Raw genomic sequence first — 16,275 nt, forward strand, 5'->3', positions numbered from 1 at the left:
CAAGGAAACTCAGAAGCCTCATGGAATTTTCCAGCCATTCCCCCAGATCATGACAAGGAAGGTGGCAAAGTGATTTAGGACAAGAGTGGTACCTTTGGAAAATCTGTATTATCATATTATTATTGTCAGGTGAATATTATCCACTGAAATGCACCTATCAAATAAAGCAAGGAGGGAATTTGGAGGTAAAAACGAGCCCACTCAAGAGGTTTGGAATAAACTGTGTATAAAAAAGAGAGAGAGAGAGCTTTTGTGGCAGTGTACCATTATAGTACCGCGCTAGCAGGGAGTACAATGAGACAGGTGGCTTAAAAGAAGTGGCAACAAATGAAAGAAAGGATCATTATTTTTCTCTGGCTGATAAGAAAAAATGGATAGAGATAAATGATACTTTTGCCCAGGAAAACCTTCCTTTGTAATGGCTTTGGAACGCTTATATATTATTCCAGGCATAATTGTAGGCTCGCAATTTCGATTTAGTTTGCAGTTTGGGCATCGTTTGGTGAATACAGCTACCACGTTGACAGCTCAGTCTTTTTTCTACTTGATCTTAAGCATTTTTGAAATTCAGTCCATAAAAGATTTTCCTTTTAATAATGTGTCCATTGTTGAGTGCGGGTGAGAGTTGCTGTGTGAATGTATGTGAGAATAGGTTAATGGGATGTAGTTGGAAATGCACTTTGAGTGTTCAGTAAGATTAGAAGCATGAAATATAAGTACAAGTTTGTTTATTTATGCACAGACTTCTCCATAATCTACATTTCCACACATAGTTATCACTAAGAAATTCCAAGGAACAGTTTTGCTCTAGAGAGTATGGCACGAAAATAGCTTTGCTGTTGTTTACGATGAATGTTGTTATTATGTAGGTGCAGTGTTGGGAAGCATAGGGGCTGTAAGGGCACTCACTTTAAAAGTGCCCTTACTTTAAAGGGCACTTTTAAAGTAAGGGCCCTTATAAACGACCTTGAATGCTGTGTTATCAAGGACATAGTTCTTGTCTGATATTGCTCTTAGTTAACACACAGGTGCTCTTTTTTTTGCTCCTGACTGATAGCTCCATATTCAGTATCCTTAGTCCAGTATAGCCACGATCCCTCTTCTACACAAGTCCAAACCATCTCAGCTGTGCCTTTGTCTCCAAAATGCTCAGCCTGAGCTGTCTTTCTGATGTACTCATTTGTAATCCTGTCTCCTGGTCACTCCCAATGAATACTTAAGCGTCTTCACCTCTGCCACCTCCAGATATGCGTGCTGTGTTTTTGTTAGTGCCACTGTCTTCAAGCAATATATCATAGCATGTGAACATTACCTTTCACTCTTGCTGCTATCTTTCTCTCACAAATCGCCCCTGACACTTGTCTCCGCTCATGCTACCCTGCCTGCACTCTCTTCTTCACTTCTCCTGTCCCCTGTCCATTGCTTGTCCACTTGTTTAAACTCATTCACCTTCACTACCTTCATCACTCCTACTACTTGCATCTTCACGTGGAAAGCTGACCTCCGGTGATAGGATTACAGCTAAAAACTAGCCCAAGGTGTTGCAAAAGTGAAAAAAAACCAATCACTTCTTAGGTCAGATGATCCTAGCTGTTCCTAGTTAACTGTTCCTCATTGCAATAGGAAAGTGGACATTATCTGTTTGAGCCTAACAGCTGTGTAGAGGAAGGGAAGTTAGCAAACTCAGCTTTAAAAACAACAACAGTTTTTATTTCCACTCTTTCTTTATTCTCCCTGTAAATAGGGTCAAGGTCACACCAAATGCCAAAATCAGTAAAAAACCACACATTTTTATAGATGGTCTTCAAACTTCACAACAATACACTTTGGGGGACACGAGGACCCAGGTTGGTTAATCATTTGACTTTCATCTTCATTGTTAATGCCCAAAGTCAAAGTTGTCCTTGAAAAACCATATTGAGTAATATATCATATGAAAGGGCATGGCGAGAGCTGTATTACACACTTTTTATTTTTTCAATGCGACTCCCTATGACATCACAATAATGCCATAAAGTCTGACAAAAATCACACATTCAACTTCACCTACAATTAGGGAGTACACGGCAACGAACAAAGCGAGATCCAGACTGTATATACACAGAAGTTTATTTAAGGATAATGGACACACCGGGGGAACACAGCTGAACAGAATTATAATTAGAAAAACTGAACATCACACACATGAGACAAGAGACTATCAAAAGAAAACAAGAAGTAACACACACTGAGACTCAGTTTAAGACATGAACTTGAGACTGAGACATGGAGACGTGACAGACTGGGCAGAACAGAGGGATGAACACAGGGACAGGACTACAGAGGTATTAATTAGACCAGACAGGGAACATAGACAGAGACAGAACACAGAGAGACATGACAGATATGGGGATATGACTGGAGACAGAAAGGATAATACAACATGAGGGCACTCACATAATAACATCAAGAAATCTAAATTAGAAATAGAAATAATGAAAACTCAGCGGCGCTGGGAAAAACAGAGCTCAAGATTAACTAATACAGAAAACTAATGAAAATCCCTTATTTTCAAAACAAAGAATGTTTATGTTTAACCTGAATAGCGAAAGACGGCGGTGGGTTTGAAAATGATTTGCCGGGAGTCCGGTGTTCTCACGGGCTCTAGTGTGCCTTGAACCCTAGCTCGCTATCGAGCTGGTGGGTAACAGACGTCTCCGAAAATGTCGGAGCGCTTTTAAAAATATGTGGTGTCTTGATAAGCTGAGCAGATATTTGAAGTTTACACAGCTACATTCTCGCCTGAAAATATGTTAAACGTTTATTTTGTGACCCATAAAGAATAATAAGAGTAATATTAAAGCTAACTAGCTGCTGCCATTGTTGGAAACGGAGCTGGGCCGTGCTATGAATTCTGGGATAGGTTGGGACACGAAGTATACACCCGACCCATCCTTCAAATCTGGGGAAATGAAGGGCGCATTTGTCGGAATCTTCGAATTTGGACAGTCTTCGTCGTGTCGCTGTAACGTAATTGGCCTACAAATTTGATCACAGGACGATGCGGTTCCTGAATTTGGACACAGCTACGATACCGGACACAGCTTCTTCTTCTTCGGGGTTTAACGGCAGCTGGCATCCTTGTACATGCAGTGCTGCCATCTTCTGTTTCAGTCCGTTATTACACTCTTAAATCCTACTAATCCTGCATCTTTTGGGATCTTACAAAGCTTCAAACGACACGTCGACTATTAAATTAGTTTTCGACGATTTTGATAGTCGACGTAATCGTGACTAGTCGACTAATCGTGGCAGCCCTAGTAGGTACTAATGGAAAAGGGGCTTAAAGCGCCCTCTGCTTCCAGATTTCATTGGAACAGGACTGTTGGAGACCCTTACCAAAGTCCCTGATGAAACAACGATTAAAATTTGCAATTTCCAGGAATCTTTGCAACCATTTTTTTGGGGGATGAGAATGTCTTCCATTCATCTCTCTCTTTGAAGTGGACCACTATGTGCTATGGAGATCCAGCCTGTAAAGATGGTGGCTCTTGTTGCAGCTCAAAAGCAGAAGAAAAAAATGTCAAAGGGTAGCTGCTTTATGGTTATCTGATTCAAATCTCTGAAATCTGTATAGTGACGGAGGGTCTCGGCCTTGTTCTCCACAAAGAAGAGTCCAGCTTCAAGGGAAAGACAATAGATGGATTATTCCTGCTGCCAAGGAGTCATAAATGTAATTCTCCATTTCCTTTCATTCGGCCTTTGAGAGGCTGTAGACGCGACTAGTAGGTAAAGTTAAGTGCTAGGTCATTTTAGAAGACCTACCCAAGGTAAATGGATGGAACAGTGAATAGGTCAAGAGTCTGAAACTTGACCCTAGGAGACACTTCACCTGTGGGAGAAGGAGATTGTAGACACATGTCATGGGAGTGGAGACTTGATTACTTTTTGAGATGCCCAGTGAATTAGGAGATTGTGTTTTAGCCAAGAACCAACAGAGTCTCAAAAGCATCAAAAATATCCAAACATACATACTCCATGTGATTGCTGGAGAGGATTAGGCATACAGGAATCCACAGTCTAGGGGGAGATTGATCAGCTGTCACCTCAGCCACCAGGTTATTGTGTCTCATTCAGTCACTTCCAGGAAGCCACTTCTGGCAGGGAATTTGATAGTATTTATTAGGGCTGCACGATTTTGCATAAAATGAGAATCACGATTTTTTGGCTTAGAATTGAGATCACGATTCTCTCACGATTTTCTTTTCCAGTATAAATATTTATTGCACTTATTAACTGCACATCAACTTCGTAACAGTTGAGACTGAACATAAAAACAATAAATAAACATAAAAACAACAAATGTCTCAGTTTTGTTGTTGCCGCAAAATGTTGTACTGCTTGAAATTCCGTCTCCACCGTTGCTCGACACTGCGTGCATAGAGCAGGTAGTGCAACAATAGAAAAATAGTTGTGGGACGGCACTGTGTAGCGTGTGTCTAGGGTGTTGATCATTTTCCTAAATGAAGCGCTGTATAAGGTTCCCGTTATTGATGTTTGGGTGGTTGACAGGGACGGATTTTCTCCTGTCACTTTCTCGTCATCCCTGACGTGCTCTCCGTTGTTTTTTCCCTGCTAATTTTAGCATCACACGGCACAGCTTCTGTATCACGTGGTATAAGGCTCCGCCCTTGTCATTTGTTGAGCAGGAAGAGTGAGCGCTTGTTTTCATGCAGATTACGTCCCGGATCAAAATGCGGTACAGTCGTCGTCGTCTTTTTTTTTATTTTTATTTTTTATTTTTTTTTAATCGTTGTCATTTGGAAATGAGATCGCACATAAGTATGAATCGAGATCGCGATTTTCTAACGATTAATTGTGCAGCCCTAGTATTTATCCAACTCACTGGATTTTAGCTGTTGGGATAGATTTCTCAAGCTGTTTTGTGGGAGGAGGTGGAGGCATGCAAAGCTGGAGGGGAGGGGGCAAAGACAAATGAGCAGAAACTGGTTTACCATTACATGTCCATGTTCTTTTTGGGTGAGGGTGTGCCACCCCACGTCCTCCCTCTGGACACACCCCAACACTACATTAAGCTACTATTAGCCAAAATGCTACTTTTCAGCTTTGTTGTTAGGCAGTGAATTATGCTTCGATTGTAACAGTGTAGCTTATAGGTCTAAAAAATTTTCATTGAAATCCAGCTGCTTTTCTGTTGTACTCGTGCAGCACAACTAACGGGAGTGTATTTTTTATAAGGTAATCCTTTGTTATGTGCTGCCACATGTACAATGTACAGAAAGAACAATGTTAAATTAAATTTTCAACATGGAAGGGATTAGAAAAATACTTTGTTTTAACACTGCTGCAATCCTACTATTGTAAGTATTTTTTTGTGCAGAGTGGGCTTGACCTAGTTAGAATTTGAGCTGTCCTGAAGTGCAGCTTGTTATTGCACAGTTCACAGCAAATGTATGAACAGTCTATTTCAAAACTCAACAGAATAGCTGAAATGTGTGGAGTGAATAGTCATGTTAGATTACAATAGGAATGCACAGTGATTCCATAGTTGTATTTTAATCAAGACTACATGAACTGTAATAAAGTTAGAATATATGGGAAATTAAAAGAATGCATTTCAAGACTGTTGAATAGGATGAGGAACTTACAGCAGTGTGCTAATTAACTGAATGTTTCTTTAAGACACAGTACTTTCATTTCATACAACATGGTAGGATTTCCCTTTATAATCCTTATAATTACAGTAACAATATCAAAGTAGGAGGAACAGAAGCTCTTTGCAAAATTATACTCTTTTACTTTGAATGACCAGGTAAGAAATTAATGCAGAGTTAAAAGGTGAATAAAAAGAGAAAGAAGGGACTAGGACATGATACGAATTCAGGGACCTACACACAGGAAAAGAAAAGTAGCAATATGGGACCTATAATTGACATGGAATGGCAATGAAATTTAGTGACTAATAGCAATGACAAAGGAGTTCGGTTGATATGGAGTTTAATTTAACTCAATTTTGAGGCGATGTTTTGATACGACTTCTATCAGAGAGAAGAAAACCTTTGATTGAATATGACAGTGTGGTAAATACAGTACATGGTCACCTACATGACAATGCACAATGAACAAATCTCTTACATGTGGCTCACAATGAACAGCATTTCTCAGTCTGGCTTCATCATACTCCAGATAAATTCACTTCACCCTTTAGCTAGACTTTGAAACAAACAGGTGATGATCTGATTGGTTTATGGGAAAACTGAAGATTTTAAAAAATAATTTAAAGAGCAGAATAACCCTTGATTGTCAAACTGCATGTACAGTGAAATTGTGGAAATTGGGCAGTGTTTCCAGAAGCGCGACAATACCGGGTTGATGCGTGGAGCGAACGGAAGAAGTGTTTAATACGCTGCCCTCGAACTGGCGCCTATCAGATATTACAGTGATAAGAACACTTGATCTTAGCCAAAAGGCTGACAACTGATAAAAGCTGCAAAAGTATACAAAAAGAGATACATTCGATGTTCATTGTTTCCAGTGTTTGTTTTTTTGGGGTTCTTTTTGTCATTTAATTCAAAATGTAAGCTTTTATATAGTCTATAGTAATTCCACAGAAAGTCAGCACCGTTGACAGATGGCAAGCCCTGCTGGAAGTCAGTATGTCCATAAAGCTTGTCAACAGATGGGAGCATGAAGTGGTCTAAATATCCTGGTAGATAGTTGTGTTGATTTTGGATATAAAAACAGTATTGACCAACCACCACCAACACCAGCAGACAACATTACACTGAACTTAAAACCTCTTGGATTCGGTGCCTCTCCACTCTTATTCCACACTCTAGCAGCATGATTTCTAAGTCAAGCCCAGGTAAAGATGCTTCTCATGTTGCCTGTGGTTCAGGAGCGGCCTGATACTTGGATTGTAACAGTTGTAACAACTTTCCTAAAGACATCTGTGCATAGATGCTCTTGATGCTCTGACAGCAGCCTTAGTCCACTACTTGTGAAGCTCTCCCACACACACTCACATCAATACTAATGTTCAATTTAGAATCACGACCCAGTGACCCACAGTCCAGTGATACGCAGGCCTGTCCTGCATGTCACTGGACTGTAAGAGAAACTTAGAACGTGAAGGTTTGAACGAAGAGGCAACTATGCTAAGCCCGCTCGCTGTCCGCTCCACCCCAGGCTCTGTGTGTCTGCATTTAGTGGTCAGATGGAGGCAGTGTACAGATTATGTGCAACAACCAGTCTGTGGAAAGTCCACATGAAAGATACGGCTTGACATTCCTAGTATTTGTTAGCTTACTTCATTTCTAACAGAAAATGTGTTTGTTTGTTTTTTAGCCAACACATTATCGGTGTGCCCCTAGGTGGCAACAAAAATGATCCTTTTTTTTACAAGGCTTCAAATCCCTGGTGTCTGTCTGACAGTGAGGAGAATGAAAATGCAAGCACAGCTACACACAATGCATGGTTTGCATACTGTACATTATATTGTATTGCTTACAGGAGGCGGTGTCAAAGGTGGAGAATGAAGCTAGTGAGGAGATGGGCAGAGTGGATGAAGGAGTGGAGGAGTTCTTCACCAAAAAAATCATCCCTGACTATGCACTGTGAGTTGACCTAACACACACACACACACACACACACACACACACACACACACACACACACACACACATGCACAAGGAATGCATTACTCTTCACCAATTATTAACTTGAATTTAAAATTGAACTACTTAATTTTCAGCAGTATATCGCAGTATATCGTATACTGTCAAGTAGTTGAAATTTACTATTGCTGAAAAATTAATATAGTTAATTTGGCTATTACCAAAATGCAGTGCTCAACTGGAGTTATGATGATGATGATCAGGATAAATGAGTAGAGATCAAAGAAAGTCAACCAGATGAAATACACAATTATGCTACAAGATTTTTAAGAAAAAATTTAGTTATTCCTCGAGCCAAAACTAATTTTTTGAAACTCTCTGTTTCAAATTTAGATCATCTTTTAAGTGTAACAAACTGCTTTATGCAATTAGAGAACTAGCTACTATTCATAATAAAAAAAATTAAAAGTCCATTTACACAGTTTTGAATTATTGTAAATATTGTAAGAGGGCAATGCTGTGACCTGTTTTTGATTCGTCTGTATTGTGCCTCAATGTTATTGATATTTGCATGCTGATATTTTTACAATTGTAAAACCTTACTGTGGATGTAAGAGCCAAATCATGTGGACATCTTTACATCTGCTTTATTGTGTAATGTTTTATTAGATTATACTTGATGACTTGGACCCCAGGAAGACTAGCAACCACTACTGTGGAAGCCTATGGGCTTCCTTATATATAATTAAATACACAAATAAATACATTGACCTGAGTCAGATACAAACATACAACCATGCATATACACACACAACATTTCACACACACAATATTTGTACATGAATACCAGACACCACATGTGATGACTGAGGTGTACACACAGTTTTCTCGAGCTGAATGAAAGGATAAGGAGGAGATTAAATAAAGGTTATTATGACAACCTGAGGTTATTAGATTTATGACAGTTTTCCTTATTGTGTTGTTTTTTCAGTCAGCAAATTTCAACAAGAAAATTAGTATTAAACAGACTGTAAACTGAATTTCAAAAATGTAAATTCTCCAAATCTTTAAATTCTCTATATTGACATTCTAGGTAATATATTCCTAAGTCATATAGCTGGCTTACAGGTACAGATGATCAGTGACCCTATAAATGTTATAAGCTGCACCCTAACAGCTCTTTAGTCTGCATGAAGTGCTGCTCCTTGAGCTTGGACTAATGCTGCCAACGTTGTTTTTTTTCCCTATTACTCACACTAGGCACCCACTGCACACAGTATTGTCATAACATCACAGTTAGTTAAATGTTTTTAAAGCTGTTTTCAGGACTATACCTTCCATGATCCCCTCCACTTCACAATATCATCAAACGATGTCTTTTGCAATTGTTTTGATTAGATCATTGGTATTTAAATTCTAGAAACACTAAGTGTGAGGACAACCTGTCAGAAAAGAGAAAAGAGGAAAAAACTCCCTTTGAATCCCAAGACAGGGAACTATGGCTGTTTATTTTTCATCCGTTGATAATCTCAAACCTGACTCAGTAGAGATTTTGTTCTACTACAGAGATGACATATAATTACAATGTTGTAACACAGAAAATATTCATCTGACTCCCATACGAACACTATGGGCAGTAATGACGAAGTCATAGTGTAAGCACACGTGATTAGAATACAATGACAGGCATCTCTCCCTTGGACCATTTTGATCCCTAGTCGAGCACATTTCATCCAACATCCATACTTTTGATGACATTGTCTTAACCCAGTCATGAGGATTGTATCAGATCTTATTCAGATATATTTTTGTGAAATGAAACTCGTGTAACTGGCAGGTGCAAAGAGAAATATGTGACCTAACAAATAGAGCAGGGCGATATGGCCAAAAATATTTATCACGATATATATTTGAAAATTTGCGATAACGATATAACCGACGATATAATTGATGCGAGACAAAATACAACTCCACAACATTACTAGCGCAAAAAGACAACCTTCCATTTATTTTCACTTAAACAAGAAGCTGGTTTTTATGTACATTAAAGCTTTATAAAAATGTAACAGTGCAAATGCAAATTCCTTGCTGAAAGTTTAACCAAAAGGCATTTCCAGTAGAAATGGGCTGACATATCCTGAGCATAACCATGTATAATATCCACTGAAGTTAAAAAGAGGTGCTTTGCAACATTAAACTGCAGTGTGCAGTACGCATTTTTCGGACCATAAGGTGCACGGGATTATAAGGCACATTAAGCGAAACAAAGCAGTCAGATAAATCAAACTTTATTAAACTCATTCTTCTTGCTTCCTCCACTTCTGTACCATTGATTCATTAATGTTGAATTCTCTGGCAGCTGCTCTATTCCCATGTTGTTGCAGTATATTAATGACTAACCTCGTATTGTGGATGGATTATCTCAGTTGTTCTCCTGACTGAAGTTTGGTCCGTTTACAGCATCCTGCCATGCGATTGCATTTGTCTCTAACCATGAGGAACCTTCACGTTAACTTTTATAAGTGGAAAAGTGTTAGTGTTCGTCCTCCAGCTTCACTGTTTATGTTATGCTAACATAGCTGTGTCGCTAGCGATCACGTAGCACATCATTATATACCAGCTAGCCCAACTTCAGTAACCCTACAAACGTCACTGCTGTTTAGTTTCCTGTCTTCATTTATGTTGGAAGTGATAGCAGAGCTGTACGTTTGATTTTTTTCAGAAATCTCTCAGTCAGAACATGCAATATCATGCTTAGGTAACTAGCGAAACTAGCGAGCTAACTTCCGCTAGCTTCCTGCTAACTTCTAACTCCGTTAAATGTAATAACTTTTGTTTTCATGGATGCCTGGAAGTTAAACTTTATAGTTACACCTGGTAAAGCAGCAATGCTGATCGTTTTATTAAAGATGAAATAATTTAGACAGTTTTTAACTCTAAGTGATGCTGCAGTGTTGTTTGACCTGAACGATACGGAGTTTAGGACCCAGATTACTCCCAGATTTAAGAGCATCTTAGTCCGACAAATATGACAATAACAACGGCCGCTTGCATGTTCTGCAAAAAATGTGCTTTGTTGTGTATCTGACAGACAAACACCAAACCAGTTCCACATCACGGAAGTTGCACCGTTTTTACAAACCAATTCTGGTTCATCTGTTTCACTCAACAATCGGCCATGTGCGTATGAAAACAAAGGCACCGCGCATGCGCGTTTTACTCCCATTCTATCGCGATATTTCATTTTCCTATCGTTGCCTAACATTATACCGGTATTACCGTGAACGGTATAATATGGCCCAGCCCTACTAACAAAGTAAAACAGGAAGTAACTTTCTAAACATATTCTCAGAAACTTGACACAAAGGAACACTAAGAAGGCAAGGAAAACAAATCAGTTCAGTTCACTTTGATTCCTAAAGCACCAAATCCTAATAACAGTGGCCTCAAGGCGCTTTGTATTGTAAAGTAAAGACCCTAGAATAATAAAGAGAAACCCCAGCAATCGGACGACCCCCTAAGATCAAGTACTTGCGGGAAGGAAAAACTCTCTCTCAACAGGAAGGAACCTCCAGCAGACCCAGGCTCAGGGAGGGCAACCATCCGGCATTACCAGATAAGGTTAGGTTTAAGGGTATGCTTGGCTCAAAAGCTCAAAAGATGGTTTTCAGGGAATATTGTTAAATGTTCTGTTTCAATACCATATGTCAGAACAAGATCTAGACTGTGATTAAAGTGGTGGGTGGGTTTATTTTACATTTTGAGAGAATCAAATTAAGTCTAATAATAGATTAAATGTTGTGTTGAGGCTGTCATTTTTACATCTACATGGTATTAAAATCCCCCACAATAATTATTTTATAGATGAGCACTAAATGAAATAAAAAGTCTAAGAGATCAGATAGACCCACTGACTCTGAGTAAGGACCAGGTGGACGATAGTTAACAGCAAATAAGTTTTCCAGTTTTAGGTTATCCAGCTAGGGTTGATAAGGCTAAGCGTCGGTCTTTTAAATGAAATAAAACTTTCTGGGTCTTTGGTTGGTTAATAAGATGGAGTGAAGGAAACTCTGTTATATTCAGAGAGTTTCTCACCGCCCCCTCGGCCTGTGCTTCGAGGTTTCTGATGGTTAGAATGACCCAGGGGTGTGGATTCATTTAAATTAACATAATCATCCTGCTTTAACCAGGTTTCTGTAAGGCAGAGTAAATCGGTGTGTTGATCCATTATTTATTCAAAACAGAGACATAATGTTTAATAATCCACATTTCACTGTTTTACTTTTTGGTGCAGTTGTTGATAATATTGTTCTTCCTTTGTGATATTTTAATGTTTTTTGCTAATTTTTGGTTTGTTTTTGGTGGTCTGGGAGCAGACACAGTCTCTAAGGAGATGGAGTTTTGGAAAGAAAACAACACAATCAACTCAGATCATGACATCCGGGGCTTTCAACTGTATTTCACTGTCTTTCTTTTTTAATATAACTGGTGTGGGGCAATGGCATGACAGGTTATGTAAAGGGCGAGTCCCCCATCCGTATACAGGGATGGTGGCGCTCTTTCTTCAGCCATCCACTGACTGCTGGTCAATAACCTTTAAATTCTTCATACCAGATTCTTTTTTTAGTGTTAGTGTTTTTAATTACTGTTCACAGACAGCTGACATTTCTTTCAGCGTCCATTTGCTGAAGTGGTTGTAATGAGGCTGTGTTCTTCACAGCTGTTAAATGTGATGTCATGACTACAGGTTTGTGCTTTGGTAATATACGGACTATTCAAGGTGCCCAGGTATATTTAATCATAGCCATATGGTGCTACACTTTATCTACCCACAGACAATTTAGATTTACTGGTTAGTGCCACACAGAAAAGCTCCAGAGATCAGGAGATTCAGACAAGGGACCTTCTTGCTGAAACAATGGTGCTTACCACTGCACCAGTGTGGATCAGTTGGGCCCCAGGTTAACACCGACTGCCTCTAATGCTGTTGGCCAACAGGGTGTCAGTGGAAACTTTGCTAATGTTGGCTATAACGAAGAGGAGAGGAGGCAGCGAGAAAGTGTGGAGATGAGAATATGGACTAAATGTTGGACAGCAACTCATCCACACTTAATTGAGTGAAATAAAACTGGCTAAACAAAGCCAATTAAAACAAAACATAATCATTTCTGTACTGTACTCTGCTGTGCAAGTCAGCCTTATCTTACTAATTTTGTACCGTGGGAATCCTTATGAAAGCGGGGACAATGATGATCTCACCCCCCACTCCAGTCTTCCCTTCAAATGGAGATATGTCTTTAGGGTATACCATCACAGACTGCCTACAAGTGTTTTGGACCTCAATGTATATGGGGTCTACCGATATGTTCCTGTAGTAACTAGAGCCCATTCTGGTCTTAAGTCAGGATGCAATTCTCTAAATATCCTCAAATCCAAACTTGCCTCTTAAACATGGTAACACCTGAGGCAGCTCTATTCACTGAAGGAGACTGTGACATGCTGTTAAAGCTCTGGCAGCTGAATCAACTTGTACACATGCAAGATTTTATTTTGTGTCACATTAGGATCAGAATACTTTATTAATCCCTAAGGAAATTATGTGGTTACAGAAACAGACTCAATTAAATGTAATAATACAATATATTATATCCATCCACATTCTTTTGCTTATCCTTATCAGGGTAACAGGGGGGCTGGAGCCTATCCCAGCTACCATAGGGCGAAAGGCAGGGCACACGCTGGACAGGTCGCCAGTCTGTCGCAGGCCTAACACATAGAGACAGACAACCATTCGCACTCACATTCACACCTATGCAAATCTCTGTCAGTACTCTCACTAGAGCATTTTGAACACCAGTAAATCAGATTGACCCAGCCTGATTCCTGACCACTCCGTGTGTGCGATTTACATGTTAATTATTACTCAGGCTTAATGTAAACATCCGTGATTGAAAAAAATCGACTCTTCCAGTAAATGTAAGAATCAGCTGGTTGAATTAAGACCATATAAGAGCCATTACACCAGAATTGCCATGTCAGAACAGCAGTTTGTAGCATTTTTAGCTTTTACACAGCAGACAGGAAAGTAGGAAGAGAGCAACGTGGAATAATGTGGAGGGCATGATCTGGGATGGACTCAAACCCAGGCTTCTGCAACCCTTTCGTTGAGCATTAGCAGCACCAGGTCAGAACAGCTCTGTTGCTGTGTTGACAACAACATGTTATGTTGGTGTAGCAGGTGTGAACTTCAAACAAATGTCTTTCCCTTTGGTGTTAGCGTCCTTCATTTTCTCTATACTAAGCTAACTCTCCCGAAGTAAAGACAAAACTACATAGACATGACCGGGCTCATATCCACTCAGGACCAGAGCCATGATTGGACTAATATATGTATTTATTTAACCAACGGGTGAAGCAAATTTTAAGCATATTACATGGAAGTCCAGACGTAGCTTTGTCAATCTGTCGGAGCTGTTTTTGCCCTGTGTGATGTTTGCATGCATGTTAGCTGTGTGCCTGAGCTCAGCATGTCTTTGGTCCTGTACCAGTAGTTGTAGTACTGAATGTCTCTTCTTGTCTGTTGCTCTTTCTGCTGTTTTCCTGCTGCAGAAAAGGCCAGTGGGAGGAGTCAAACCCTGCCCAAGCCACTCCCCCAGAGTCAAGCTCCACCCCCTCAGTCTCAACCCCCTTGTCCTCTACGTCTGACATTATCACCTCCTCTACCACCACTCTCACTTCACCCTATGCATCCACTGACATGTCCTTCACATCCACTGATGTTCCACCCCTCTCTACCTCCATTCCATCCACCTTTTCTTCCGTCACCACCACCACCACCACACTTCCCACCAAAAATATCAAGAAAAAGTTTGGTGACTTCTTCGCCTTCAAGAGGGCTCGAGTTGCCCGAGCCACCAAGGCAAGTGGGGGAGAGGGAGGAGGAGGAGAAGGGGTGAAGGTCAAAAGGACCTCCATTGCAGACCTCATTCGACCCCTCCGTGAGGCCAAAGAAAGGGAGAGGGAGAGGGAGAGGGACAAGGAGAGAGAGAAGGAGAGAGGGGCAAGGTCAGTGGAGGATGCTAACATTTCTAATGATGCCACCACCACAGAAGGAATCTCCGCCACCAGCCAACATCTTGCAGGCGATGTGCGGGAAAAGAGATCGCCTGCCCAGACGTTAACCATGATGATGCCACCCAGTGAGACCACTCCCTTGTATCCCACCATCACAACAAGCCCTGATCTCACGACTACTGTACTTTCCAATCTGGAGGAAGAGGCAGCTCCTGTCTTGCCAGCTCGCATGCCCAGTCCTGTGGTCACTCGCACTCTGACTGAGCAGGACAAGCAGCTGGTAGGGACTCCATATGGAGAGAGGAGACTAAAAGTGACCAAGAGGGCACTGAGAGAGGGAAAGAGCCAAAGTCTCATACTGTTGACGGGATTAGAGACTGATGACAAGGATACACCCACTAAGGTCAGTCTTGTGATACCTGTAACATCATAATAACAGTAAATTATGAGATGAATCTCGATGGGAACCAAGGTTTCTAAAAAAGCTAATGTCAGAGACAAGCCTTTATTTTGAATTTCTCTTGTTTTAAGTCTAATCTTAGCATATTAAGGTAGAACCTTTCCCTGTTCTTTGACCTGCTCCCATTTTATATTGTAAATGATGCTATTTGTTGTTGATACAGAGTAAACGCTTCCTCAAAGGTCTACCTGTTGCTATGATAAATTTACCACGTTATCACTTTCGTCGCCTGGATATGACCAGTACAACAACACAGTCGCGTCTTTGCTGTGCTCGTGTGTTAACACAGTGATACTATTAGTAAAATTCTAGTAGGGCTTCATGCCCATTCTCATAAAACATCTACTCTACTCTCAATCTTTATATTGACAGTTTTCAAATAATACCAACGGAGCCAAGCCAAGCCAGTGCCTGTGTGTGTGTGAGGGAACAGTTATTGTTCTAAGTGTTTCTGTACTGTCTTTCAGAAACATGCTTCGGAGAGCACATCTAGTTTTGAGCAGAAGCTTCAGGTGATGTTGCACAGAATGGGCGTGGCCAAAACTCCACCTGCTGAAACCAAGATGAGCCAGGTAAATGGGGGAGTGCGCATGTGTGTGTAAACATATTAATCTGAACATTGTTTGCCTTAAATATTTTATATGCAGGACTATCGCACCTCTTTTATTTTTTATCTTTTTAAATTGTGAGAAACACTCCTCACACATTCTCCCACATCCCATTTTGAAAGTTTGCCAGAAAACAAAAGTGATTCAGTCTCATTCAATTATTTTTCCCATTTAATGAGTGATTGATTAAGAAAATGGATGATAGGTTGGAATGTCTTAAGAAAAACCACATATCTCAATTTTTCAATATTCATTGAGTCTACTCTCATTAAACGTACATTACAGATGAGTGTGGAAACTTCACAGTTTTTACCCCTGAGCCATAACAGGCTGACTGAGTATTGTCATCATCCTACCAGGCAGCCAGGCAGTGTCCCAGTAGTTTTGTAATTAAATAGTATATCATCATAGTTTTATGATTCAAAGAAATATGTAGATCTAAAATTACCTTTAACTTAACAGACATTTCCACTCCTCTGTAGTAGGCTAGTGATATTAATGGGAATAGAAAGCAGCA

General features: G+C 40.2%; 1 protein-coding gene across 1 annotated transcript in view; it reads left to right on the plus strand.

The window, feature by feature from the left end:
- The window catches only part of carmil2 (capping protein regulator and myosin 1 linker 2), a 63,670-nt gene that overhangs the window by 35,633 nt on the left and 11,762 nt on the right, over positions 1-16,275 (plus strand). Inside the window, exons 32-34 of the mRNA XM_085413120.1 lie at positions 7,513-7,616; positions 14,226-15,093; positions 15,618-15,722. Of these exons, the coding sequence (XP_085269246.1) occupies positions 7,513-7,616; positions 14,226-15,093; positions 15,618-15,722 (1,077 nt within the window). The remainder of the gene's footprint in view (positions 1-7,512; positions 7,617-14,225; positions 15,094-15,617; positions 15,723-16,275) is intronic.

The sequence above is a fragment of the Rhamphochromis longiceps genome, linkage group LG7, assembly GCF_057381845.1.
Source record: "Rhamphochromis longiceps isolate RC_006_pf linkage group LG7, R_longiceps_female_GT1.1, whole genome shotgun sequence".
Lineage (NCBI taxonomy): Eukaryota > Metazoa > Chordata > Actinopteri > Cichliformes > Cichlidae > Rhamphochromis > Rhamphochromis longiceps.